Source organism: Lipophrys pholis (assembly GCF_963383615.2).
Source record: "Lipophrys pholis genome assembly, chromosome: 6".
In the NCBI taxonomy this organism is placed as follows: domain Eukaryota; kingdom Metazoa; phylum Chordata; class Actinopteri; order Blenniiformes; family Blenniidae; genus Lipophrys; species Lipophrys pholis.
Genome location: NC_137629.1, coordinates 5,412,472 through 5,437,114, shown reverse-complemented (window position 1 = coordinate 5,437,114; position 24,643 = coordinate 5,412,472). Strand labels below are relative to the sequence as shown.

At 42.0% G+C, this 24,643-nt stretch overlaps 1 protein-coding gene across 2 annotated transcripts in view; it reads right to left on the bottom strand.

The window, feature by feature from the left end:
• The window catches only part of med12 (mediator complex subunit 12), a 27,420-nt gene extending 2,777 nt beyond the window's left edge, over positions 1-24,643 (bottom strand). Inside the window, exons 1-37 of one of the 2 annotated variants that reach the window (XM_080465801.1) lie at positions 24,511-24,643; positions 23,802-23,906; positions 23,515-23,706; positions 20,747-20,906; positions 20,489-20,664; positions 19,769-19,879; positions 19,209-19,481; positions 18,961-19,107; positions 18,428-18,527; positions 18,213-18,349; positions 17,784-17,915; positions 17,480-17,606; positions 17,053-17,282; positions 16,903-16,962; positions 14,725-14,898; positions 14,078-14,222; positions 13,153-13,271; positions 12,167-12,310; positions 11,911-12,074; positions 10,699-10,830; positions 9,401-9,628; positions 9,169-9,313; positions 8,968-9,088; positions 7,433-7,543; positions 7,230-7,343; positions 7,006-7,142; positions 6,252-6,431; positions 4,665-4,736; positions 4,069-4,232; positions 3,806-3,967; positions 3,463-3,664; positions 3,228-3,337; positions 3,009-3,144; positions 2,484-2,633; positions 1,621-1,983; positions 1,397-1,532; positions 1,073-1,287 (exon numbers count right to left, since the gene is read on the bottom strand). In XM_080465801.1, coding sequence (XP_080321927.1) covers positions 1,073-1,287; positions 1,397-1,532; positions 1,621-1,983; positions 2,484-2,633; positions 3,009-3,144; positions 3,228-3,337; positions 3,463-3,664; positions 3,806-3,967; positions 4,069-4,232; positions 4,665-4,736; positions 6,252-6,431; positions 7,006-7,142; positions 7,230-7,343; positions 7,433-7,543; positions 8,968-9,088; positions 9,169-9,313; positions 9,401-9,628; positions 10,699-10,830; positions 11,911-12,074; positions 12,167-12,310; positions 13,153-13,271; positions 14,078-14,222; positions 14,725-14,898; positions 16,903-16,962; positions 17,053-17,282; positions 17,480-17,606; positions 17,784-17,915; positions 18,213-18,349; positions 18,428-18,527; positions 18,961-19,107; positions 19,209-19,481; positions 19,769-19,879; positions 20,489-20,664; positions 20,747-20,906; positions 23,515-23,706; positions 23,802-23,906; positions 24,511-24,612 — 5,676 coding nt within the window. In that variant the 5' untranslated portion in view covers positions 24,613-24,643. The remainder of the gene's footprint in view (positions 1-1,072; positions 1,288-1,396; positions 1,533-1,620; positions 1,984-2,483; positions 2,634-3,008; positions 3,145-3,227; positions 3,338-3,462; positions 3,665-3,805; positions 3,968-4,068; positions 4,233-4,664; positions 4,737-6,251; positions 6,432-7,005; positions 7,143-7,229; positions 7,344-7,432; positions 7,544-8,967; positions 9,089-9,168; positions 9,314-9,400; positions 9,629-10,698; positions 10,831-11,910; positions 12,075-12,166; positions 12,311-13,152; positions 13,272-14,077; positions 14,223-14,724; positions 14,899-16,902; positions 16,963-17,052; positions 17,283-17,479; positions 17,607-17,783; positions 17,916-18,212; positions 18,350-18,427; positions 18,528-18,960; positions 19,108-19,208; positions 19,482-19,768; positions 19,880-20,488; positions 20,665-20,746; positions 20,907-23,514; positions 23,707-23,801; positions 23,907-24,510) is intronic. The other variant, XM_080465802.1, reaches the window with a different exon arrangement.

Below are 24,643 nucleotides of genomic sequence, written 5' to 3'. Positions count from 1 at the left end.
GAGTGATTTTGCCGGGTCCGATCTGCTCGGAAGGTCTCGGAAGGAGAGATCGTAGATATTGAACATGTTCAATATTTGCGACGAGAAAGCCTGTAGTGCGAGTTCTGCCCCGAGACGAGCCGAGCAGAGCAGCAGGGGGCGCGACGTCATGAGTACTGGTATAAAGGATAACCAGGCTAAAAGCAACGCTGCCGCAGCAAAGCCGGGAAGTTCCCGACTTGTTAAAGCGTGACTTCATGAGATTATACGATATTAATTCATAGGAAAATATAAGCAGACCTGCAACGGCCCTGTGATCACTCAGTTTAACTTTATTTATTATTCCTCACTACTCTTCTTTAGCTTTATATTTTCCATCAGTTTGTTTTGAAGCTGTTTCCCCAGTGTGAATGCATTTTGTGTTGGGATATTAATTCATCACTTAACGGCAAAGTAGATGTGCGCTCCATAAATTCATGTTTCTGTAGTTATATCAGACGTGACTATTATTATTAACTTGTGGAGATAAAGAGACTTGGGAACAAGTCATAAACAAGAACATCCTTCAAAGCCTCAGTGACGAGGATTTATTTTATTATGTCAAAAAGATCCCTCTACACACTCCGTCTCCGCTCTGAGTATTCCAAGTGGGCGGGACAATTCGTGCACCAATCAGGATATTGTAAAAATAGGCAGGTCATTTTCCAAGAGATCTGATTGGTCAGGAGACTTTTATGCTCTGTAGTTAGACATCAGAGTACCGGGGTGATTTATCCCGGTAAGAAGTGAATCTGCCGTGTACATGCCATACTTGTACAGGCCGTGTTTTACACTGAAGTCACGTTTGACTACGCAAGATTTGGAATATTGAGCGTGAAGAGCCTGATACTCTGCTGAAGAACTGGAAGAATCTTGTGTGATCTGTCTTTAGTCATCATCTAGTGTGTGGTCTCTAATTCTGTGAAAGTTTTAAAAATCCTGTCGTGTGTACCAGCCTTTAGCTGAAAATATATTTCCAATGATTCGATTACTAAACAAAACAACAACCTGGAGCTCGACACAACAGCTAACTGGAAGGCGCTGCTCGACTCACCAGTCTGACCTGTAACTGCTGTCGCAGTATCTGGCCCTGCGGCATGGTGGGCTGGGGTTTATAACTCATTTGGTATTGCTTGTCCATTCCCATCATGCCGGGCATGTTTCCCTGCATGCCCTGCATCATGCCGGGGTAGCTGGGTCGAGTGGTCATCATTTTGTTCATCTGGGGGTTGCGGGTCGGTCTGTATGGAGGTTCTAATCCTGGACCTCCTGTGGGTGAAATGACACTTTCAGATCGAGATAAGTGGAGCTGCAGCCAGAGGGTGACTGAATAACTTCTAAACCAGCGTGTAATGATGTGAGGAGCCCTGGAGCTGACCTGGAGGTAGAGGCTGGTTCTGTGTGTACATGCTCATGGGCTGCTGGCTGTACTGCAGCCGGCCATATGGGTGGTTCTGCATCAGTTCTGGAGGCATATTCGTCCCGTAGCTCACACTGCCAGGTGTTCGATAGTCCTACCAAGAAAAAAAAAAAAATCAACATCAGCTACTTTCTGGAAATCAATTATGGCAGTAAGTTTAATCATATTTTACTATCCCCGACCTCCGTCTTGGTAGCGGTAGCTTTCTTTTTCTTGTTGGACTTCTTCTTGTTTGTGTCAGACGCCACAGCGGGCACATTCTTCTCGGGCTTCACAGCCTCCTTGATCTTCTCCGGCTCCTGGGAGACGGGTGTCAGGGGCTCCTCTTCCTCGGGGGGCAGCGGGAGAGGCTCCAGGTAATAGCTACGAGGTTTGGGCTTCAGGTGGGTGTGGTACAGCAGGAAACGCTGCTGCTCCTCAAACTTGGTGACTTTGCGGTCCACGCGTACCGTACCGAACCAGCCCCAGGAGAGCGGCGCAGAATGTTTCAGACCCTCAAAGACGTCCCACGGAGAAATCTTCTGCTTGGTTGATACTTGAAGACCCTAAAGGATCAGAGGAACATTAGTCCGGCTTTTGCAAACCTCTGTTTATTGCAGGTTTTTGTCCGCTTCCATAATTTTACACATTCTTGGAGAATTGTGTCATTATAACATCTTCACTGAAACATTTTTTGTCTTGTGAAAGTGCATGGCCACAATAAAATCCATTCCAAGTGCAGCCAAACAGCACCGGCAGAGACAATTTGGCAAATTGCTTTATGACAAACATGGTGCTCACCCCACAGATGAATGTTTGTTACAACTGTGGCCCAATCTAAAAAAGAAATAATCAGGCCCTCCAATGGTATTATTGGTTTGATAATAATAATAATGATTTATCGCCAAGAACATTATTACAGCGGGGACATAAACTCTCAAAATGTTTTATTTTGTGTGAGTTTAGTCAAATGTGAGCTGATTAACAACCTACAGATGAATTGACCTCAGCACTGTTACTATGTACTTGATAACTTCATGATTTGAGAGTGAAATAAAGACTTTACCTCTTTCTCAAAGCCGGCGATCTTGTTGCCCTTGGTGTCGATTAGCGACCCCTGAGGTTCGCATGTGATCACATCTCGGGTTTGCTTCGGCAGCGGCAGAAGCTGGCGAACCTTTTCCAGACTTTCTGACTGCCGATCTCCAAGCTCTTTCTGTGGAATTAAAACAAAAAAACGTTTGGCTTTCATGAATGTTGAGCTTTATTTTTGAGTCTTTATCACAATGAAATCACTTCTGGCACCAGGTCAAAATTTATGCTTGAACACAAACAATATTGTTGACTTTTCTTTAAAGATTTCACCTTCAACTTAGTAATTTTATTAATGAGGCTGGAACTTCCCACATGGGCTCTATTTTTCCTAAATGTTTCCTTTATTAACCTCAAAGAAACAAAAAAATAAAAAAGGTTTGAGTAGGACATGAATTTAAATGTAGGAAAAAGTGGAACGTATCAGCCATTGAACGTTAACAGCTTGTCTTCAGGCTCTCTATCCCTGCAACATGTGATAAAAGTGTGTCCTTCCCACCCTGAGCTTCTTGACCAGGTTCATGTAGGCTCTCTTGTTCTCCTCCATGCTGCCCTGAGAGATACTGGACATGTCAGCAGCCAGCGTGCCGTTGATCAGCACACTCAACATGTCCAGCACTGTTGTGAAGAGCTCACTGTTGGAGAATGAAGCAGCATGAGTGTATTTCACACCAAGTGGTTCATATCCATGTTTGGTAGTAATCAGAGGAGTACTCACTTATTAGACTGCATGTCTACAGTGCCGCTGCTGATTATGTCGAGGAGCAAGACCGCCCACTCAGTGGTTTGCTGGGTGCTGCGCTGCACCGTGTCAAACATGCCACCAACCTTCACACACAAAAAAAAAAGAAAAAAAAAAAAATCATGTTAAACTAAAATTTCCTGAAACAATCTAAGATTTTTCACAGATGCAGCTTTTACTGAACAGTTTCAGAATTTTCTGAAAGTCTTACAAGATTCAGCCGGAGCTTCAGAGCCTCGTGCATCATTTGTTTGGCCTTGCAGTCATCCTGGTACTGGTCTTCTCTCCAGTTGGTGACAATCTGCTGCACTTGGCTGTACAGTGAGGTGAGGAGGCCTTCCCTCTGCTCATCCTGTCCCTTCAAGCAGGTCAGCACCAAAGACAAGAATGGCTGCTGGCTCAGCAGCGACATGCTGTGAAAGAAAAGCACATTTAAACTAAAAAGGGAGGCGCTCTTATCCTGACAGAGGGAAGATAAGAGTTTTGCATATTCAATAAACTGTGATGATTGTCATTTGTTATGAGTGTGTAGGGAATACAGATTTGCCTCAAACCTTTTCTGTTTCTGTCTGTCCCTCTCTTTACGAGAAGAGGAGCCAAGGTGCTGTCCCTTCTCCAGCTCCTCTCCTGCAGCCTTCAGCACGTGGCCCTGAACTGAAGTGGGCAACTTGGCTATCAACGGAGCCACGAGCCAAACACCCGATCGCTCTGATGAGCTGCAGATCACAGAGCAAGTGATGCATGTTAAAGAGGTTCAGAGGTTAATTAGCATGACATTTAAATGCAAAGAACAGGGTAACATTGTTTGAACAAATACCTCAAAATAGGTTTTATTTTGCTTGTGCTGCTGCTGCTGTTGGATGCGGAGCCCCCTTGGACTGTGGCTCCGTTCCCTGAGGGGTTATTGGAGTTCATCTCGGCTGATTTCTGAAATACTTCAATTGTGGCTTTTGCTATGTTCTCCAGGAGAGAGTAGAGCTCCTGGAGAGGAAAAAAGGAGGCAATGATTCAAACAACATTCAATAATATTCAAGATAAAGTTGCACAGAGCCTTTTCAGAAATATCATATATATATATATATATATTTATCTGTGCAAGTCGAGCGGAAAAAAAAGCTGATTAAAGAACATCAGTATATCAAGTGCTGACAAAAATAGAGCAGACTCATGTACACTGGTAACTGTGCATGTAAGGGAGTAATATGGAAATATCTATATAAGCTCACTAATATTGTTATAGTATTACAGCAATAATAATGAAAATAATAATAACAACAATAATAATAATGTGTATGTCATAAATATGAAGTAGCATTTAATCTAAATACTGCAGAGAATCTAAAGTAGAATATAAAAAATATAAGAAAACACCTGTGTACGGCACGAAAACAACAGAACAACAATGACACTCACATTGTTTGTGCTCTGTTTGATCATCAGCTGCAGCTCCAGTGACGACTGCCTCATTGTCCATTGGTCCATATTCTGCATGAGACAGATTTTTTGTTATAATTGCCTTTGTGTCTGAAGATCAGAAACTAAGAGACTCCTGCTTATGACTTGGTGTTGTGTTCTTCCTCTCTTTTAGCCAATAGAGGGCAGTAAAAGTCCACAGATTGCATTAAAGTCAGCAGATGAATTGAGACAGTCAACATTAAAGGGGACATATCATGCTAAATCCACTTTTTTAGCCCTTAAATGCATTTTGGTGTATATTTAGAGTGTTTAGAAGTACAGAAAAGTTCAAAGTAGTCTCTTCAGGTGCTCCGTTGATATCTTTATATTCTGTTTTGGTCATATTTTGCGATCGGTTTCGATTTTTCTATTCTCTATTACGTTTTTTGAACAATGACGTCACAGTATTCTCAGCGGAACTGCCAAATTAGGACATCGACGTTTCGAGCAATCCGCCATTTTTGTTTCTCGCTGCGATTTTGTAGTCCAACCGAAGTTACGAGAGGATAAGTCGAAATGTTCGGTTGTTGGATGTAGTAACCCACAAGCTTCGTTACACCGTCTCCCAGCATCAGAACCTTTTCCAAGTGCCTGGTTGAGTTTTATTTTTCACAGAAATGTACCCACATCTGTGGGTAAGGTCATTTTTGTGTGCGCGAAGCACTTTAAGGACGACTGCTTCAGCAACCTCCGCCAGTATAAAGAAGGATTTGCCGAAAGACTTCGTCTGATTGAGCGGTCAGTTCCTTCTATCTATGGAGACGACGAACAGAGCACTTCGGTAAGCTGTATATAACGCTAAAAAGTGTGATGATAAGACGTCCCTGTCATTGTTTTGTTAGCATTAGCAGTTGCACCGTCTTCATATGTTAGCGCTGTGTGCTCGTTTTAGATTAGAATGTAACTTCTGTGTTAAATAGTCGTTGTAATACAGGCAGTATTGTAGTAGTGGGCATGGATGGAGAAGTTAGTGTAAATATAGTAACACACCATTGCGTTACATCCATATGAAGACGTTGTTCTGAAGGTGCATCATCGTCATTTTCATCTCGCTCCGCCGGGTCCGACTCTGGCTCCAACATGTATGGCTGGATGGACAAATCTTCCGTTGTTGACATTTTGTAAATAATGTGTGAATATAAAGTTTCTGCGCCGCTAGATAATTGTATCTGTTCTATCAAACTACAAAGATGGCCGAACAGGGTGACGTTGAACCGAGTGTCACCTCTGCAACCTGGAGAGGAGGAGGGGTATGAAGTGTCTCATTTGCATTTGAAGAGACCGCCCCAAAACGAGTTGCTCTCAGAAGCGCATCAGAAAAGGGGTTGAAAAGGGGCCTGTGGAGCTCTAATAATGAGGAATTCAGACCCAAGCATTGCAGTTTCGCGTTGTATAGACCACAACTGTATGATTTATATGTAAAAAGGAAGGATTTAAAAGCATGATATGTCTCCTTTAAAACACTTGTTCTTAAAACCTAATAATGTATTAGTTACATCTGTACAAAACTGGGATCAAGCAAAACACAATGAGTTTTTTCCCTACCTGGAGGATGCGTTTGATGCGCTGTCTCTGAGGGTTGTCACCGTCGTCACTGTCCAGCTGGCGGTGAGGATAACAAATAAGCTGCAGAAGCCGCTGGGCCTGAATGTTCACCAGCACAGGGTCCTGCAGGGCACTGCTGTCCTCAGACAGAGATTTCAGGCAGCGTTCACCAACCCACTCCTGCAAGCAGAGGGGGAGGAAAACATCGGAAAATAAGAAATATGTCGGCAGGCGACGAATTCGCTGGAGCTTAAATTCAAATATCAAGATAAACTTTGTCATGCAAAAACAGGCCCGACTAAATCTGGCTGAATGAGGATGAAAGCAGGCCAACGGGTCACTCCTCAGGAACAGAAGAGCAACATGCGGAGTAGAAAATGTGTCTGAAGTCTCAGGAGGCCTGGGAGCATGTTCGGCCCTCTGAGCTGCTGCCAGCGCCTTTTCTGGGCCTCGAATCAACGTGCCATGAGTCACATCTGGTGCAAAAATGATCTCATTCAGGCCATTATATGCATTTTGACTCCCTGTATTTACAAAAATAGAAAAATGCCTGTGCTCCTTCAAACAGAAATAAAAACAATAAAATGGAGATTGTGAGCACAGGTATTCACAGCAGAGAGCTCTTATGTAGCGATTCGCTGCCTCAGCACTTCCAATCTTAACTAAAAAAAATTTAATAAAACACAAACAAAGACGGGTAGTTATGAATTTCAATGTATTCGTACACTCAGGTCGATGCAACTAATATTCTTACCTGCTGGCAGATCGTCTTCAGAACATACTTGGCATACACGTCCAAGCTGGCTGTCTCTATGGAGACATTGCGTCCTTCAGATATGTCATCAAGGCCAGCAGGGTGAGAAAGTCCTGAGCCTCTCAGCTCTGCATCACCTACAAAAAATATATTTAATCAGTAAACACAGAGTCAGGTCATGAATCTCTACACTTACAAGACAATACTCATTTCATATGCCTTACCCAGCATGAAAACAGCTTTGAGGACAGCAAATACTGCTCCGACAACTATACTGTTCTGAGACGCTGCGAGAAGGTGGCGATCACAAGACGACCGGATACCAACTGAGGATTTGTCTGGAAAGTCACGACATCAGTTTAGAACCAAGAAATATGCTGCATGCAATCAGAACAATGAGTCAAAGAATTCTTGTTGCATTCACTACCTGACTTCACGCCGTCCTGGGGGACCGGATTGCGTTGTGGCGTCTTGAAAAGGTGAAGAAGAATCCTGCAGGTGAGTCTCGCTCCCGGCTCAGAGTCTTGTTCGCTGCATGCTGAGGTACAGATCAGACATATGAGCTGCGATTAATGTTGAGTTTCTTCATATTGCATTTGGTATGATCCCCCCCCCCCCCCCCCAACTTTTTTTTTTTTTGGATGGGCTGCAGAACTCAGCACATCAAAGACGCACGACTAAATTTAAACCTTGTCCTAGATAGACTTCTCATCAGGCAGGATAAAGTGGAATTTTCATAAAGCTGTTGTTGTGAAAACAGGGAGCGAGAACAAAGCATTTACCACAAGTGAGAGCTGTTGGCATTTGGCATGTGCAGCAGTGTTTCAAAATGAGCCAAACCCAACCAAACAGCATGGCTGAATGAGGCTTTGTCTCCACACTGGGAGGGAAAAAAGATTAACAGTGGGGCGACACAGACACTTCCCTGGCAAATGCAACAACCGCACGGAGGCTTCATGGGTCTGGATCAAATACATTGCAGTCACTCTCCTCTGTGATTGAAGCAATGTATTATGAAGCTGAATATTCCTTCCTCCTGTGAGCCAAGCTGCCATGTACTGCTCACTCATTCAGAGGGCCTGTGAGAATAATGCAACTGAAAATGGGGGATGAAAAACTCATCAGCCCAGATCACAGAGAATTTCACAGAAAGTTTAAAGAAATTTGTTTATCTCTATTTACCTGGTTAAAAAAGTTAATATTTGTTTGTAAAATATATGGCCACATATCAAGTCAGTCATCGAATGAGTAGACTGAGGGTAGATTAAAAGACATTAAAAAGCCTGCAGAGTAAAATAAAACATTACACTAGCTGTGGTCATATAGATTATAACCATTAATCTGATTAAAGTTACATCATGTAAACACTTCTGACTACATCTGTCCTGATAAACTGAAATAATCCGATCAAAAAAGCTAGATCAACCCTGTTTATGAGTCCATGTAATCTTCACAGCCAAATGCTTCCCATACTTGGAGTTTTGTGCAAATGTCTGATATGTAACATCACCACGTTGTGCGTTATCATGCGACCAAAATCAAAGAACAAATAGCAGAAAACAAGCATGTTCTCTATCGCCTCTTCCTGATCATATTTATATCATTGATATATCAGGGTTTCGGCTAAAGCTGGATATGTGATTGTGTGTCCAGTCACAAATGTCCAGGAGTTATCCACCGACTGAATCAGACAGATATTGTTGCATATAAACCTGCGCATCAATCACTTTGTTTAGTGTTCATGTGAACAAATCAATTGGACTGACAAACAGGTTAAGGTGTAAACGCAGCCAGAAGAAAATCGATTGAATAAAAAGGTGGAGGATATAATGATCAGGGGAAAAGGTAAATGAAGTTAAAATAGCACAAATAATTAGGAAAACACGAAAAATCCCAAATATCGCACAGATGAGTGGAAAGGGGTTTTCTTTGGTAGTATGTTTGGCATGATTTAATCCTTACCTGCATTGAGGAGTGAAGGGATGGCCACACAGCGAACCAGATCTTCAAGCAGCAAGCACTGCCGAGCAATGAGGATGGCGACAAAGGTCGCCAGGGAATCGTGGAAGGACAGATCGCTAACCTGAAGTGAACAAGACCAATGGTAAAATAAATGCGTGAGCAACTAAATACCGAGAACAACATCTTTTAACTAGGACTTACATCTACGTTACACAGCAAATCATTGAAGCCGCAGTTGCCATTGTTGGAGGAGCAGCAGAGAGCCTTGAGGATGCCGAGCCATTCGGCACTCAGGGAGCGACAATATGCCGTCAGCTCTGCGCACAAGATCCCAATGTCGTTCACCCTGAGAGCAGATCACACAAGATGTGACAACAGTCTGACGAAGAGGACGGAACAGTTGCAAAGTGTGTCAGACAGGAAAATAACACACCTCTCAGGGTCTCGGTGGTCGACACACACGTCCATGAGCACGTTACATACGAAGCTGTAGCGGTTGGCCGGGCTGTCGTTGAGGATTTTGCCCACCATAGAGTGGTTGAAGTTGTGGGCTGACGGGTTTGCGATGGCCTCCATCATGAACACGGGATCCCACAGCATGTTAGAGTCTGACGGGTCGATGTTGCAGTAGATGGAGTTTTTCACTTTGGAGCAGAACTCGCTGTGAACGAAGCAATCGTGACACACAGGGAACAAGTAACATTATTGATCAGTAATCATTGATAGCAACCAATAAAAAAAAAGATATAAACCTAAGCCTGTATATATGTTACGTATAGTACAATGAAGAGTTTCTATTATATTGTATTGGTATGATATGGATATGTTGACAAAAACAAGGATTTTATTTCCTAAAATAAAGTAAACAAAACATGAATTTGAACAACAGTTGATATTTTAGAAACAAACATGTTTACCAGTGCAACTTTTCCAAATGGCTTCTGGTTACATATAGCAACAGTCTACAACTCCTCAGTCTACGTTTTTCCATGGATGCTGTGTCTCAATGGTTTTCCTCACGCTACTATAGCATAATATCCTCGCTGCCATTCAAAGCATTGAGATGTAACATTCCAAAACCTTTTAACAGCAACCTGTAGCTGCCTTGTCGACGTTGTGATTTCATCATTACTCGTCTTGTTTGCGAGGCTCTATGCTGTCGTTATGCAAATGTGGCATTACACCCCGAATATGAGACAACCATCTTATTAAGATCTACCTCCTTTGAAAAATACCTTATTAAATCTTTAATTTAGCTTGATTGTATATATAATAGAGGATGAAAAGGCTCTACAATAAATCCCTCCTGATTTACTGGTCGGTGTGCGACCGTTGTTTAAATTCAAGCTTTCATGTTCTCTGTGATGCAACCGGGCGTCTGTTGTTATTTTTTTAAGCTGGCCCTTGATAGTTTACAAAATACCAGTGAAGCGGAAATCTGATAATTCTCTGGCACACTAAAAACAGTGAGAAAGTGACAAAATCAATCCAGTTTCATCTGCAATATTTTAAAGTCTTCCACTCTCAACATGTAGATAATCTAAATGCTCGTCATTTTATTTCACCAATCCTGGTACAAGTCATATTCACAGCATTGCACAAACTTCCAGTTTCCCTATTAGGAATTATGACGCAAGTCAAGTCAAAGAAGGTGAAGGGAAACAAAAGCTTGAGCTGCTGATTTAAGATTTCTGGTTCACTTTTTTTTACAAACAGCGGATCAATTCTTACCTAAAGATTTCGCCAAACTTGTTCTTGAGGTGGCTGCAGGATGTGTAGAGGTCGTACAGGTAGGCCAGGATGCAGCGCTCGGCAGAGGAACAGTCGGCAGGGTTCACCCCGGACTTCACCACGATGCGCAATCTGTGAACGAGGAGATGCGGACGTCTCAAAAACCACCACAACACTGTTTTTCTCAGACTGAGGAGATATTCTCAAGTCATACAAACAAAAGAAAACCTATTAGTTTTACTGTGTCCAAGTGGAGGATAAATCCATTTGTTTCATGTGATCCGAATATTTGTTTTAGCACAAAGATGCCATTCTGTAATGGAAGCCAAGCACTTGGGGCTCACGGTTGTTGCTCAACGTGATAGTGGTGACACATCAGCAGTGCGATTTTAAACAAACTAACCGTTTTTAACCCCCTCGCACCTCTTAAGCTCTACTAAGACAAGCCGTATCTTTTAAAGGCTCGTTCTTTTTAGAGGAGGGACTGGTGTTCTTTCTAGGACAGCACCAACAACAACCTGAGCAAACTGTCTTGCACATGAACCCCCATGTAACTGCTAACAAATTTCTTTTGTTCGCACAAGAACAAAAGGACATATACTGTGGTAATTACAGAGTTTAGTGGACCAATCGACAGGCTTTTGTTAAGCATTGTAGAGATACAGCATTCAGGAGTTGAGTGCAGTCTCAGCATTCCTCTGATATAAAAATCCTAGTTAAAGTCAGCAGAATTACTTAGCAGAAGAGCGCAAACCAGCCACAACTCCTTAACGTGCTCTTACAACGAAAAACATCCCTTTTACGGCTTTAATTATAGTCTTCACTCTGAAAAGTTTCCTTTAGGGAAGGTTTTACGTCTTGGTTCCAGTTAATTTAATGGTAACGGCTACAAAACAGATCTTTGGGCCACCAATTAAAGTCTAATCAAGTCTTTAGAAAATTATTAAAAGCTGAGCTTTTTGGAGACGCACAGCAGTGCAGTGGTTACTTCACTTGCCTCAAAGCAATAAGGTTGTGGGCTTGGAGTTTACATGTTCTTCCTGTACATGAGCAAAGGTGACTGTCTTTCTTGTATTTGCCCTGTGAGGGAGTGGAAACCTTTGCAGAGTTCACCCTGCATTCACCCACAGTCAGCTGTGATGGGCTAGAAGATAGATGGATGTGTTGCAAGCTTTGGCGGTGTCGAAACGACCAAAACCGCCGGAGGCATACCCGTCAAAAACTTGTGCTGTCTGCTCAGGATTGAGGATGAGGCAGGAGTGGTATCTCCTCAGCACGGCCACAATGCAGAGACACAGGCTGGTGGTGTAGCTGCCCACCAGGCTGGACGACTTCAGCAGCAGCTCCGCTTCCACCAGACTCAACTCATTCAGAAGCTGCAGGACAAACAAAAGCCAATTTTTTTTCTAAACCAACTCGATGCCAACAGCTCGGATGTCACAACATAAGCGGTTTAAGTCGTCAGTACTTGGATAGCAAAGTCGATGAGGCCACTTATGTTGAGGGAGTACTCCATGAGGTCGAAGATGAACTGGATGTGCTGGACGAGAGGCAGGTGGTACGACATCCCTAAGGCAAAGCTGGTGATCTGTTCCAGCACATTTCTGGACACCTGCACATAAAATGAAGAACAAAAACACCAAATGGAAGAAATTCATCTTTCAAACAGCATCTTGCAGTCAGAAAAGGGGAAAAAACATCTTTATCTTCTTGTTTGATAAATCTCAACAGCAGATGCAGTTTCCTATTAATAACTAACAACTAACAAAGAAGACTGATGAATGAATAAAAGAGCAGGAGACAGTGGAGCCATGCGACCGTTTGTGAGACGAGAGGGAGAGCTTTATATTCAACAAATACAGTAGTATATTATTGCTCGACTTAATCTGATGGAAATTAGGTCTCAAAAATGCAGATACTACGTAAGTCCTATCAGTGCAGCAAAATTCTTTAAACATAAAACTGAGAACCTTTCTCTATCAGCACATATCAGAGATAACTTCTCTTATTTATGATCACTGACCATTTCTAACATAAAATTGGCTTAACTTTTAAAAATCTGTTTTTCTATTGGAGTGACGAAAGCTTTACAAAATTGTGAGCGCAAAAAAATCCAAATGAAGTTTCCGGGGGTTTTATACATTTCACAATCTATAAGTTGTTACTGTACAGAGAATTGACTGCTGCACCATCTGATATTTAAATGCATTACGTTCTGTTGGGTTTCCACATTACAGCCACCTGGGCGCATTATACATTCAAATTGTATTCTGACATTTCTCACGAGGAATCAAATTACTTTTAAATTACATTTGCATTCAAATGAGTCACCTCGGGAAGTCACTTGTTGTGAGCTGCTGCAATATTTCCATTAATAAACCTTGTGGCTGGTCCCTAAACAACTAAGTCCCACACACTTGACAGAGGACACGGAAACCAGCTTTTCAGTCTGACCTGTGAGGTGACCTGGTGCTGATCAAAATGTGACAGGTGTTGGAATTTGGAGAAGATATCTTCTGCGGTGGGAAAGGCCTCAGGCTTACTCCTCTTCCTCTTTTGCCCTTCCTCCCCACCTGTGTATGTGTGAAAGAAAGAGAGGAGAGGAAAATAAGTGGGGTAGCGGCGACTCATAACTGGCCAGTGGTCATCTTTCCAGTCTGCTGAACAGGTCACCCATGAAATCGAGTTAAGTCAATGGGCTGTTATCTTATTTCCAGCCTCCTCCGATTTGCAGCTTCACTGCGAAAGACACTGCCATAAAGGCGCCTTAAAGACAAGAAAAGTGATGCTTTTCATTTAACAGGGACACATTTGTGAGCCAAAGGTCATCATGAGCTCACAGGAATGGACCACGAAACAGCCCGTCCTCCACAATTCTAAATCGGAAAAACCTTAAATCATCTTAATAAGGTCACATGTATCTGGGATAAAGTGGCTGTGAACAGATGAAAGCAATTAGCATAGAAATTGGGTGTAAAGAAGATTGAGGGTTGATAAAGAAGGGGACAAAAGCTTGTTCTTTTAAGAAGGGCAGGGAAAAAGGGGATACAAATGTAAAGCATTCAAATATGAGTTATTTGGCGGATAACGGCTGGAACGGCCACACAAGGACAGCAAATATTCAGCCTGCACGAGATCAATGTCTCGCAAAAATCCAACGTTGAAAATCTTCTGCTTTCCCCGTTACAGCCGGGGAAAAAACATCATGCGATGAACATGGTCTGTTCTCCAAAGACATGCAGCAAGAACACATACATGAAAATCATCATTTCCTTCTTGAAGATGAAACGTAGGTAATGTTAAACTACTCTATGCTTATGCACAACCAAGAAATGTGATATCAGTTAAAAGATGGTAAAGTGGAGGAACACTGATTTACCTGTTTCTGCTGTGCTTTTGCGGTTGAGCACCTTCAAGATGTCTTTGGTAATCTTCTTGATGGTGTGGCGAGCCTCGTCCCTCAGTTTGCCCACGCCGTAGAGGACCACAAGGCGCTGGTTACACTCGTGACTCGCGCTTTCCTCCTGCAATCAAAGACAACAAGAAGCTCAGAAACAGGGTAAACTTGGTAACATGAATCAAAATGAAGTAGAGCTGCAGCTGTTGATTATTTTAGTAATTGAATATTCTATTGACCATTATGATCAATCAAGTAATCGGGAAAAAAAAAAAAAATTAATTTCTTTAGAGTACTTAAGTTTAATATAACAGTAATACGTGACAGAAAATACAAGAAGTGTTCTGTGTGTGTGTGTGTGTGTGTGTGTGTGTGTGTGTGTGTGTGTGTGTGTGTGTGTGTGTGTGTGTGTGTGTGTGTGTGTGTGTCACAGTAATAACATTTTCAGTGTAATTTTCTCTGAATTCATGCATCAGAGAGTTTCCATATAATTCGGTCACAGTGCACGTTTAAAGAGGGAAGATGTGATTCACTCCTTTTTAAAACAGAATCTGGTCTACAAAAACATCAAAAACCCTGGAGTGTCATTTTCTGGGAGGTTTTTGCTTGAAAGCTGTGCGTGTTCTTACCTGAGGAATGGGGAAGTGAGTGGCATACTGAATGTGGCGTGGCTGCTCGTACAGCTGAGGGAAGGCCGGGTCCATGCCCTTGTCCTTACAGCCGGCCTTGCTGTCCTGCTCTGGAGTGGGCTTCTCCGGGGAGGGACTCCCCTTGGACTCGCAGTGCATCGGGGGTGAGAACATCTGCAGGGCAAAGAGGACTGAAATCACTTTCAGCAAGAACACAGAGCCAACGCCAAAATCTCGTCGGAGAAACTTTGGCTTCAAAAAGCATTTACAGAACTATTGTGAAAAATGTTCACCATTAATGGAAACCCACTGCAGGTGTCTGCATCACTTCACTGCAACTTCACATTGACGCCTTCAAAAAGGTCAATTTAAATCCAGTAAACTATGTTCATAGATACTTTTCTACCTTTAATGTGTCACACAGCTGAGAGCCGATGTGTCGAAGGGTGAAAATGGTTTTACGGTTGGAATCGGCACTCTACTGGTCACCAGGACAGCACTGTAATTCAAGGTTTCTTTTAAATTGCTTCAGTGCAACACAGAAAAAAAAAACGTCACTATATGTCATCTGTATTTGGTAAATAATTAAAATATAATATCCTATATCTCAAAAAGATCTCTGGATGGAAAAATGATCATGTGTGGAACCATCCTCATTTCTTCTTGTTCAACATACAAACAGACACAGAAAATTATGGAGGACTAAATGTGCCAAAAATAAATACACCATTTAATAATTAATTTATGACATTATTTCATTAAACAAACAAACAAATAAATAAATAATAACAATAATAATAACATAAAGTTAGACAGATAAAATAAATTCATGAGGCAGATTTAGACCATGAAATAATGAATTAAATAGTGAAATAAAAGTATACTTTTTTTTTTTTTTACATAAAATGAAATTATATTTTAATGAATTAATGACACATTTATATATTTAATTCCAGTTCTAATAAACCAATGACATTTATTTTATTATTTAATGGTGTATTTATTCATTAGTTAAATTTTGGTACATTTAGTCCTACACAGAAAATATGATCATAACTGTGGCACAATTTCTGACCATTCAAATTTTACTATTCTAAAATATAAAAATAAAATGAAGCTTAAGAATTAACAGTTTCCAAATTTTTCCTTGCGGTCCGATTGCATCATCAGCTCTGTGCCTAAACTAGTAACTGCCTTCGTTTTTAAACATATGTACTCAGTGTATAGAACAGGTGAGATGTCTGAGACAAAGCATGCAGTAGCAGGGTCGTCGAGCTGTTACAGGAATCCAGGGAACATTTTCAGCCTCTGGCTAGTTCAGAAGGTGCCCTATGAAGCTCCAGTTGAATCAAGCAGTCACATTCTGAACTCTAAATATATACTACAGAGTGTGAGAACAACTCTTTAAAGAGTCAGAAGCACTGATGGAGCCAAAGTAGATTCATGCTGATCAGAAGTAAAATCTGCCAAAATAGACAGCTTATAATATCATTGGGAGTATACTTGTGGTGTTTTGCAGTAGATTTAGGATAAGAAAAATAACTTATATAGTTCATCTTTAGTATCCATTAAATGATTCATTTATCTTTGGAGTTCTGCCAATAATTGACAATAAAACATAACATGATTTTATCTAAATTATTTAATATTGGCATCACTTCAGTACTTCAGGGCACAGCTCTCAACTTTCTATCCAACAGTACAAATTAAATTGTATGTCCCCTCCCCCGCCATTGTGATTTATATTAAGATTTGTGGGCGTCTCCAGATCACCAGCAAGTTTCAGTTTGAAAACCTAATGAAAACACTCAAAATCCCCCCCCCCCCCCCCCCTTTTTTTTTTTTAAGTACTTTGAACAGAGAAGTGCAAATGTATGAAATTGAATATCACTGACATACATTTAACTGGATCTTTGATGTTACTATTGTCAAATAGTGGTGTGCGTGCACACGCCAAAAACCTGAGCCTGGTGTCTTAACCACAACAATTACATGCATGTTGAGTCACAAGCATAGAGGGTGGAAAAGTGTTTGAGAAGAGCTGGTAGTCAGAGATGCTTTGACAAGGGTTCAGTGTAAAGTACAGTTTATTTTATAAGGAGGAGTGACCCAATATTTTCAGTTCCTCTATGACTAGAACTGATAAGGGAAGCACTTATTAATACATGCAGTGTTTACCTCGTCAAAATTAGCACTGGAGTTGTGATCAATTTCCATCGACTCCGACAGGCCGGTATCCTGCAGAACAAACATTACGGTCACATTATTCTACCCCGCCATATACTTGCTTATTTCACACGACAGAAACAACAGAAGCCTTCAACTTGCCTCCATCTTGATGCTGCTGCCCGCCTCCTGCTCTTTGCGTTCTGATTCATCTGACGGCTCGTCGCTGGGGGAGCGTGGGCGAGGCAGGTGGGACTCCGAGGCCAGGTCACCCCGGGAGATGAGCGTGCACATGTAGATGTTGTGGGAGAAGACGTCGTGACGGATGAGCTCACAGAAGAGAAGAACCAGGTTGGAGAATTCCACTCGCTCGCTTTCATTTCCCGGCTCCGCTATGAGGGGGAAGAGAGGATTTAAATAATTCAATAGTCGCTTTCCCCTGCCAAAACATTTAGAATAAATATGCAGTAGATAATGAAATAACAGGCAAAGGCAAGAGGATATAGAGTTCACTCAATATTGACTAAGACCAAGTTTGACACAGCTGCAAAAGAAAACAAGGAATGGAAAAAGAGAAGAAGGGACTCACTGAGTGTGGGGGCCTGAGTATCAAGAAACTGCAGCAGCACATCTTGAAAGACTGGCAGTGTGGCAGCTGAGAGGGAGCCAGATGACACAGAGCCCTTCTCATCCACCACCTCCGACTCACCACACCTCTGCAGACAAACCAGACGGACAACACACAGCCAGAATCATGCCACTGTGCAAAGTGGAACACTTTTTATAAGCCTTCAATATTGAGCGTCTATATTCGACTTCACAGTTTCTGTGCAGAAATACCAAATATGAAACGCGAGGGAGGAATTCCTGAGATTTGTATTGTATTCATTTACCTCCGCCTCTATTTCGGCTTGTCTCTTTTCCAGCAGCTTGGCCACCACCATGGCCCGGTGTCGGCCAGAACGCTTGCAGCACACGGCCCATTCACAAAGCAAGGTCACCACAGCATCATCGTCAGGTGACATCTGGACGGAGACACGCACCATGGGACAATAGGGCTCAAAATAAAATCACCCAGAGGAAGGTTTTATAATGTGATGATCAGTAATGATGCAGCAGGAGGAGGAGGACAGCACGGAGAGAATCTTAAAAGATTCTCTGGTTCTATTTAAAAAAAAAAAAAAAAAAAAGAAGCTGAGCAGAACTTGAGCTGGTAATATTTCCTCATAATCTCTTTTCATATAATTCACAGATTTATATTATCAAATATTTCTTTGGATAGTTTTATTTTCCCTTCTGCACAATAAATGAAACAACTTTACCTCATGACCGTCTTTACTTTGGCCCGAACCAAATATCCTGTTGTACAGCGAATCCAATGAGTTGTTAAAATCAGACTTCTCAAAGCTGTGGTTGTCCAAGACCTCTAGGGTGTGAAGGACCCTTCCGATGGTGAAGCCTACAAGCAGATTATATCGTCTTATAACCGTTCTCACATGTAGTGAACAGGTATCTGTGAAGAAAAGCGTTTTCTCACCTGCCGTGGTCTCCTGGCACTTATCAAATGACCACCTGAACTCCACAGCCTGACCTCGCTCTTTGACCTGCTCCTCGATTTCTCGCAACTTTGAACGAACCTGGAATAGAGAATTTAGAAAAAATAACTAAATATGAATACAGTGTTCTCATGGAGAAATATCAGTTGAATCAAATGAGACAACTTATATAAAAAAAAAAAAAAAAAAAAAAAAAAAAAAAAAGAATTACGGTCAAAGTGCAGAAACATAAATAAATCAATTGTGCTGAAAAAAATATAAATCAGAAACTCTGCAGCTGTGTCTCTTCAACTACACTGTATAACCAAGCAGGAATTCCATTGTGCTCTGCCAAGCTCTGCTTCCCCTTCAGGGATTTTCTTTATTTTTCTGTTTAGTTTTATCTCAGCTATCTACTTTATTCTATGTGTACTTGTATCTTTACTTGTAAATGTTGACAAAAACAATGTAAGCTCCTCAATCGGATGAATTTTGTGCAGCACACAGTCATAAATGACGGAGATAAATAATGAACCTGCTGTGTGAAGGCAGTGTTGCCTCCTGGCATTGGCAGGCTGGAGGGGGCGATGGGCAGGAGGTCCAGAGGCGAGCCTGTCTTGTTCCTGCTGTCTGTTAGAGAGTAATGCCACACCAGAGCACTGGGACAGCACAATACAATACTCTGATGTGCGGCACGGGAAAGAAAAACACATTTTAGGGGTGAGACATGTCAACCAGAGCAGAGATAGAAATATGTTCCATGTAACTGGTTGATACGAGTACCTGTAACATGCAGCTGAGTCCAAACACCAGAGGTCGGTGCTGCGGGCAGATGTAGAAATCTGTGAAAGGTGTCTGCGGCTGGTTTCCTCCTGCTGGCTGAGAGGTGGGGGTCGGGGGCAGGGCATTGCCTTGCTGTGTCAATATGCCATGGGCTGGATGCCCTCCTGTGCCGGGGCCCAGGCTCCCGTCACTTAGCAACAGGTTGAGGCGGCGTGTGCAGAAATAAGCCAGCCTTCGTGACAAGTAAGCCGACTGTACAAATTCCCCTGAGTACTGCGGCACAGAGGAGAGATTCACAGCGTTACCCACAGCACTCAGTGGCCATCAACACCAATCTGCTATGGAAACAGAAGCTCAATGAGTGGCTGCATTGTCAGCTGAGGGCAGGGCTGCCAGACCAAGACACAAAGCATGATGAGACCGCTGACAGCTGTAGGCGCCCGTCATAACAGAGCTGATAATGTACATGTAGCTGTGTACAAGAACCGACGTTTACCCCAAAGGTACTCCATCCGTTTATCTAGGAATGATGGAGGCGATAACAGAAGAGATGTGTTCACCTGTAGTAAAAGGGGCAGGAGAAGTCTGAGAAGTTCATCTTCGCCGGGTCGGACCTTCTCAAAACACTCCAGCACCCACGTCAGGAACTCATGTCTGTCTAACATACCATCCTGAGAATAGAAACGCAATGTACATTCAGATCAAGGAGAGAATTCAGTCTTCTTCATGTGGACACATAGAATACATTTTAGTGAGTAATAGAAGAATGGGGTCCTTTCCAAATGTACTTCATTGGTTGTTGTATTACTTACTGTCCTCAACCATAATGCTTTATTGGAATCTCAAAGACAATCTAAACAAGTGGTTGTTGTGTGTTGTTCAGACTGTTACGGTAGAAGAGAGCAGACATTTTCTCCAGCATGTGACACACTTAACAAAACTTTTTCATCATGATCTGATTATGGAAGTAGAATTGGTCAAATTCAAATGAATTTGTTAAAAAATAACATATTTAACAGATGACAAGTCACGAGCATCACTAAAAAGTTCTGTGTGTGTGTGTGTGTGTGTGTGTGTGTGTGTGTGTGTGTGTGTGTGTGTGTGTGTGTGTGTGTGTGTGTGTGTGTGTGTGTGTGTGTGTGTGTGTGAGTGAATGTCTTTAACTACTAATACTAATGCCTGCAACAGCATCTCACTGATTAACAAGGTCCAGCCCAAACAGATTACAGTAACACAACCCATCACTGTGCAGATGTAGACTCCAGAGAGAGAAAGCTGACCTGAAACATGAACATGGCCAGCTTCTCGTTGTACTCCCACTGCTTCATAGCCATCTCCACGTCAGCCGGTGTGGCCGGTAGAGGCGAGCTACAGCCCTGGCTGGGAACCTGTCTGTAAAAGTCGGCCACTTTCTGAAGCTGCTCCCAAAGATACTTCGTAATGATCTGCGTCCATTCTACACAGATAAAATACAGATTGTGTTAGTCGGCCAGAAGATTACACAAAATGTAACAGGATGACACAAACCGTTTGCTCACCTATGCAGGGATCAATGACATGCCTCTTCTTGACTTTTGTTTCTGTGATGGCTGCATGATAAGCACAGGTCATCTTGATCATCCATGCTGATCGCATGACAGGAACCGAGTACTTGGCCAAATATCCAAACACCTCCTCCTTTTTGCTGAAGATTGGCACCTATGAAAGACATTTGGTCCATCAGTCATGTTGAGCATAACGTCAAAACCAGTTCCATTCAAAATAAATTAAATGGTGAAAAAACAGATTCAAAGCGCTGAAACTGTTTAAGGAGGCTACCAAGTGGAGCGTTCATCACTTTTTTCAAACAACCAAAAACTCAGGAAACACTAATGTATCCCTCCATCCACCAATCTCATTTCCTGTTTAGTCCACAGTGTCCTTTTGGTCTGAAGGAGAGGAAAGAAGCGATGTCCTCCAGCTCCTCCAGACTTCAAGCCACCAGACCAACCGCGAGATACAATCTCCCCAGCAGGTCTTCGACTGACCATGTGGGCTCTTCTCAGCTGGAAATGCCTGTTAGTCGTCTAAAGGGGGGCAACCAGTTGTCAGCTGCCCAACCCACCTGAACTCCCTTTCCCGTCAAATACGGTTAAAATGTGAGCCAAATACTATGAAATGAGACTAATACAAAGTTCTGCATGTTTCTTCTGTTTCTTTATTACTCTCTAAAATAGTCTTTAAAAAGGTTAAACATTGTCAAATCTGTTTTGCAAATGAATAAAATTGCATTCCTAAGCTTTCATTACATCAATCAGTCTGAGGTTTCTTCTCCTTTGGACTGGAGGCTGTAGGCAAACAGGAACCTCAGGCTGTTTTACTTCTGCAAGAGTTTTCTGTCATTAAAAGCCACAACCGAGTTTATGAAATTGATAAAATAATTACATAAATGTGTAACCCTGACTAAAGCAAAGTACACAAGAGCTGCCAATGTAATAGTGAAATGACAATAGGCTTAGAAAATTCTGAAGAGCGAGCTCACATTTTATCTAGTCTGTTGTATTCAAAATCCAAAACATATTTATAAGATCTATAAAAGCACCGACTAAAAAGACAATTTGTTGACCGAGAACAAAACCTCCACTCCAGACGATCCATAAAATATATTATTTTTTTCTACTTGTATTAAATAAATAAAAAACAGCAACAACTAAACAGCAATGAAAGCTGTTGCACTTACAATGAAATTCATTGTGTTTTGGGTCAATACACCCGAGCAGGATGAACAATAGACTTGATTTACACAAAAGCATGAATTGGGCTGCTTCAACAAGGACTTCACTTAAATTCTCTGAATCGCTCCTCTTTTGTAATATCAGACTGAATCATCGGCAAAATTTAGGGACCATTTTGTCCTTGGGGTTTGTTTTTCTTTTTTCAATACCGAAGCTACTTGTTCTTTTTCTTCAGCTTTTGTAAATACCACATAAATTTTACCCAACGTCACAGTCACAGTGGGATCATCCATCCACACCTAATGTGTGAGCGAGTTCAGCCCAGGCTATTCAGCCCCATCAATAAGCAAAGAGAAGAAACAACACTGCAACCCTCAAACTACAAATATATGGCATTTCCAGAAAATCCATATGTTATAATAATACCTGTGATCACTAATTAGTTTCTTTTCAATATAGCAACAATCGCATTTTAGCATTTCCTAGTGGAAGTTGCCTGGTTCTTCGCCTTCAGTTTGCTGGAAATAAAAGTCTATCAACGATGCAGCAGAGTTTGTGTCTGCAACTGAATCCCAGGCATTCAGGTCAGCAGATGCTCACTGAAATGTGATCAGCCCAGTTTTAGAGGAAAACATGTTGGGAAAAAAAGCTGGTAGCACTAACTCACAAAGCGAACATAAGTCAACTTAGGAACTACCAATAACCTTGTTTTGTTTTCTCGAACAATCTGTATCCAAAATAATACTACAGAGTTTGCGAGGATGAAAATGTTGAGTAATTTTGCAAAAATCATGGAACGGCACCGATCATAACATCAGTGTTGGCCATCTTAAACCAGCTAGTCAAGTTTATGCCCCTATGTCAGAGACGCGCCCTTCCTTTCCCTGTATTGTGTCATGCTCAGGTTGATCCAAACTGTGATGATGACAGAGTTTAGACATTGAACTGAAGGATAAAAGTACCAGGTTAATAGATACCGTTAAATAAACGACAAGGTTTGGTAGATAATTCCTGTGTTGTAATGATGTTTCTTGGCAATACATTTATAAAATAAGAAAGCTTAATTACCTGGCCATTACACTGCGCCTTATTTATAAGAATCTGTGGGAACAGCACTGAGTATGTATGACAATTTTTCCCAATCTTCTCTGCCAACGCCACATAGTTAAGTTTATTACGAATTTCCCTTCAGCCGTCCACTCAACCAGGAGACAAAAGTTATACAAAAATATGAGTAATAACTTATCTTTACCAATATTTTGTCTTGTACTCACTTCTTATCAAACACCTTCTCAAAGAAGTGATTCATAAACAAATGATTAATATTTCTCTCAAGGGAATGGCGTCATGCACATCAGATGAAAAAAAAAAAACATTAACTGTTTTATCGCTATGATATATTTGAATAACATGAAAGAATCTCTTTCTGTTAATATAATTTAGTAGATAAAGAAAAAGTGAATAAACAGCCAACCCAAGTCTCAAAAGGGAAGTCTGATCAACGAGATGAAAACTAATTAAAAATATTATCCATGTTCACAGGTAACAACACATTAACAGGTGAAAATAGTCAAAGATTCTGAGTGGCTTACCTTTTTAGCCAGCTGCGTGAGAGGTTTAGTTCCAGCTAAATCGGTGAACCAGTTATTGATGGAGCTCTGTGACCTTGCCGTGACCAGCCAGAAATTATCCTTCTGGTTGACCTGTGGTTTACGTTTCCCTGTATCTGGAAACGTGTTGTAGCGCAGCTTCTCTGCAATGATGCTACTGAAGTTTGAACTAATCTGTAAGGAAGTGAATGATGGGGATCGGGTATTAATGACCAAGGAAAGGACAGGGTGATCAGTTATGAGCATCATGCATGTGCAAGCTTCATTACCTTTGAAGGGTTGAAGTTGACATTTTTGGCACTGCCATGTTCATCACCAGACACAGCTGGCTGATTGTTGAATCCTTGCTTCACATTGAGTGCGGTCAACTCATCCTGAGGAAAATACACATGTAAAATCGTGTGTTGGTAGAGGAAAGTCGTGCTGGATTAATCGTGACTGTGTGATCAAAGCAGACAACGTTGATAACAGCAGGTGAAACAGTCTCCACGCCTTTTACATCCGCACAGTGTGTGAGCTTGTTATAAATAGATCAGGAGCTCACAGTAATAGAGACCAAGGCCAAACTCCAGTCTTAACCTGAGCTGATCATTTCGCTTGCAGGTTGGCTGTGCAGGTCGGTGTTAAATTATTCAACCAAATCAGACAATTGCCAGTCCCACAATATTTAAAAGCCAAGCGCACAATGCTCTTGTACCATAAAGCGAGATAGCTGCACAAACTGCATAGCATCCGCTAGCCGATCGGCTAGTTTAGCCAGTCGGGGTCTGAAACGAACCGGTTGTTTCCCCGGTGAGCAGGCGGAAAGCTCCCAGACTGACAACTAGGAGCTGTTCATTGTTATTGCTAGGCCCGAGCCGTCTGCAGGGCTGAGAGGCAGGCTAGCTGCTGTTAGCTCGCGCTGCTTGTCTGCTGGGGATCTTTTCTTCTCCTAAATGTAACTCCCCGTGTTCCAGGCTCAACACAGTGAAAACTGACCTCTTTCTGCTTTGGATCTTGGGGATAAACGTCCGGAGGACCGAGCCGGGGCCGCTTTAATGGCCGGTGTTCGTAACTTAAGATACCGAAGGCAGCCATCATCAAGCGGCATCACAGCCGAAGCCTTCCTCCT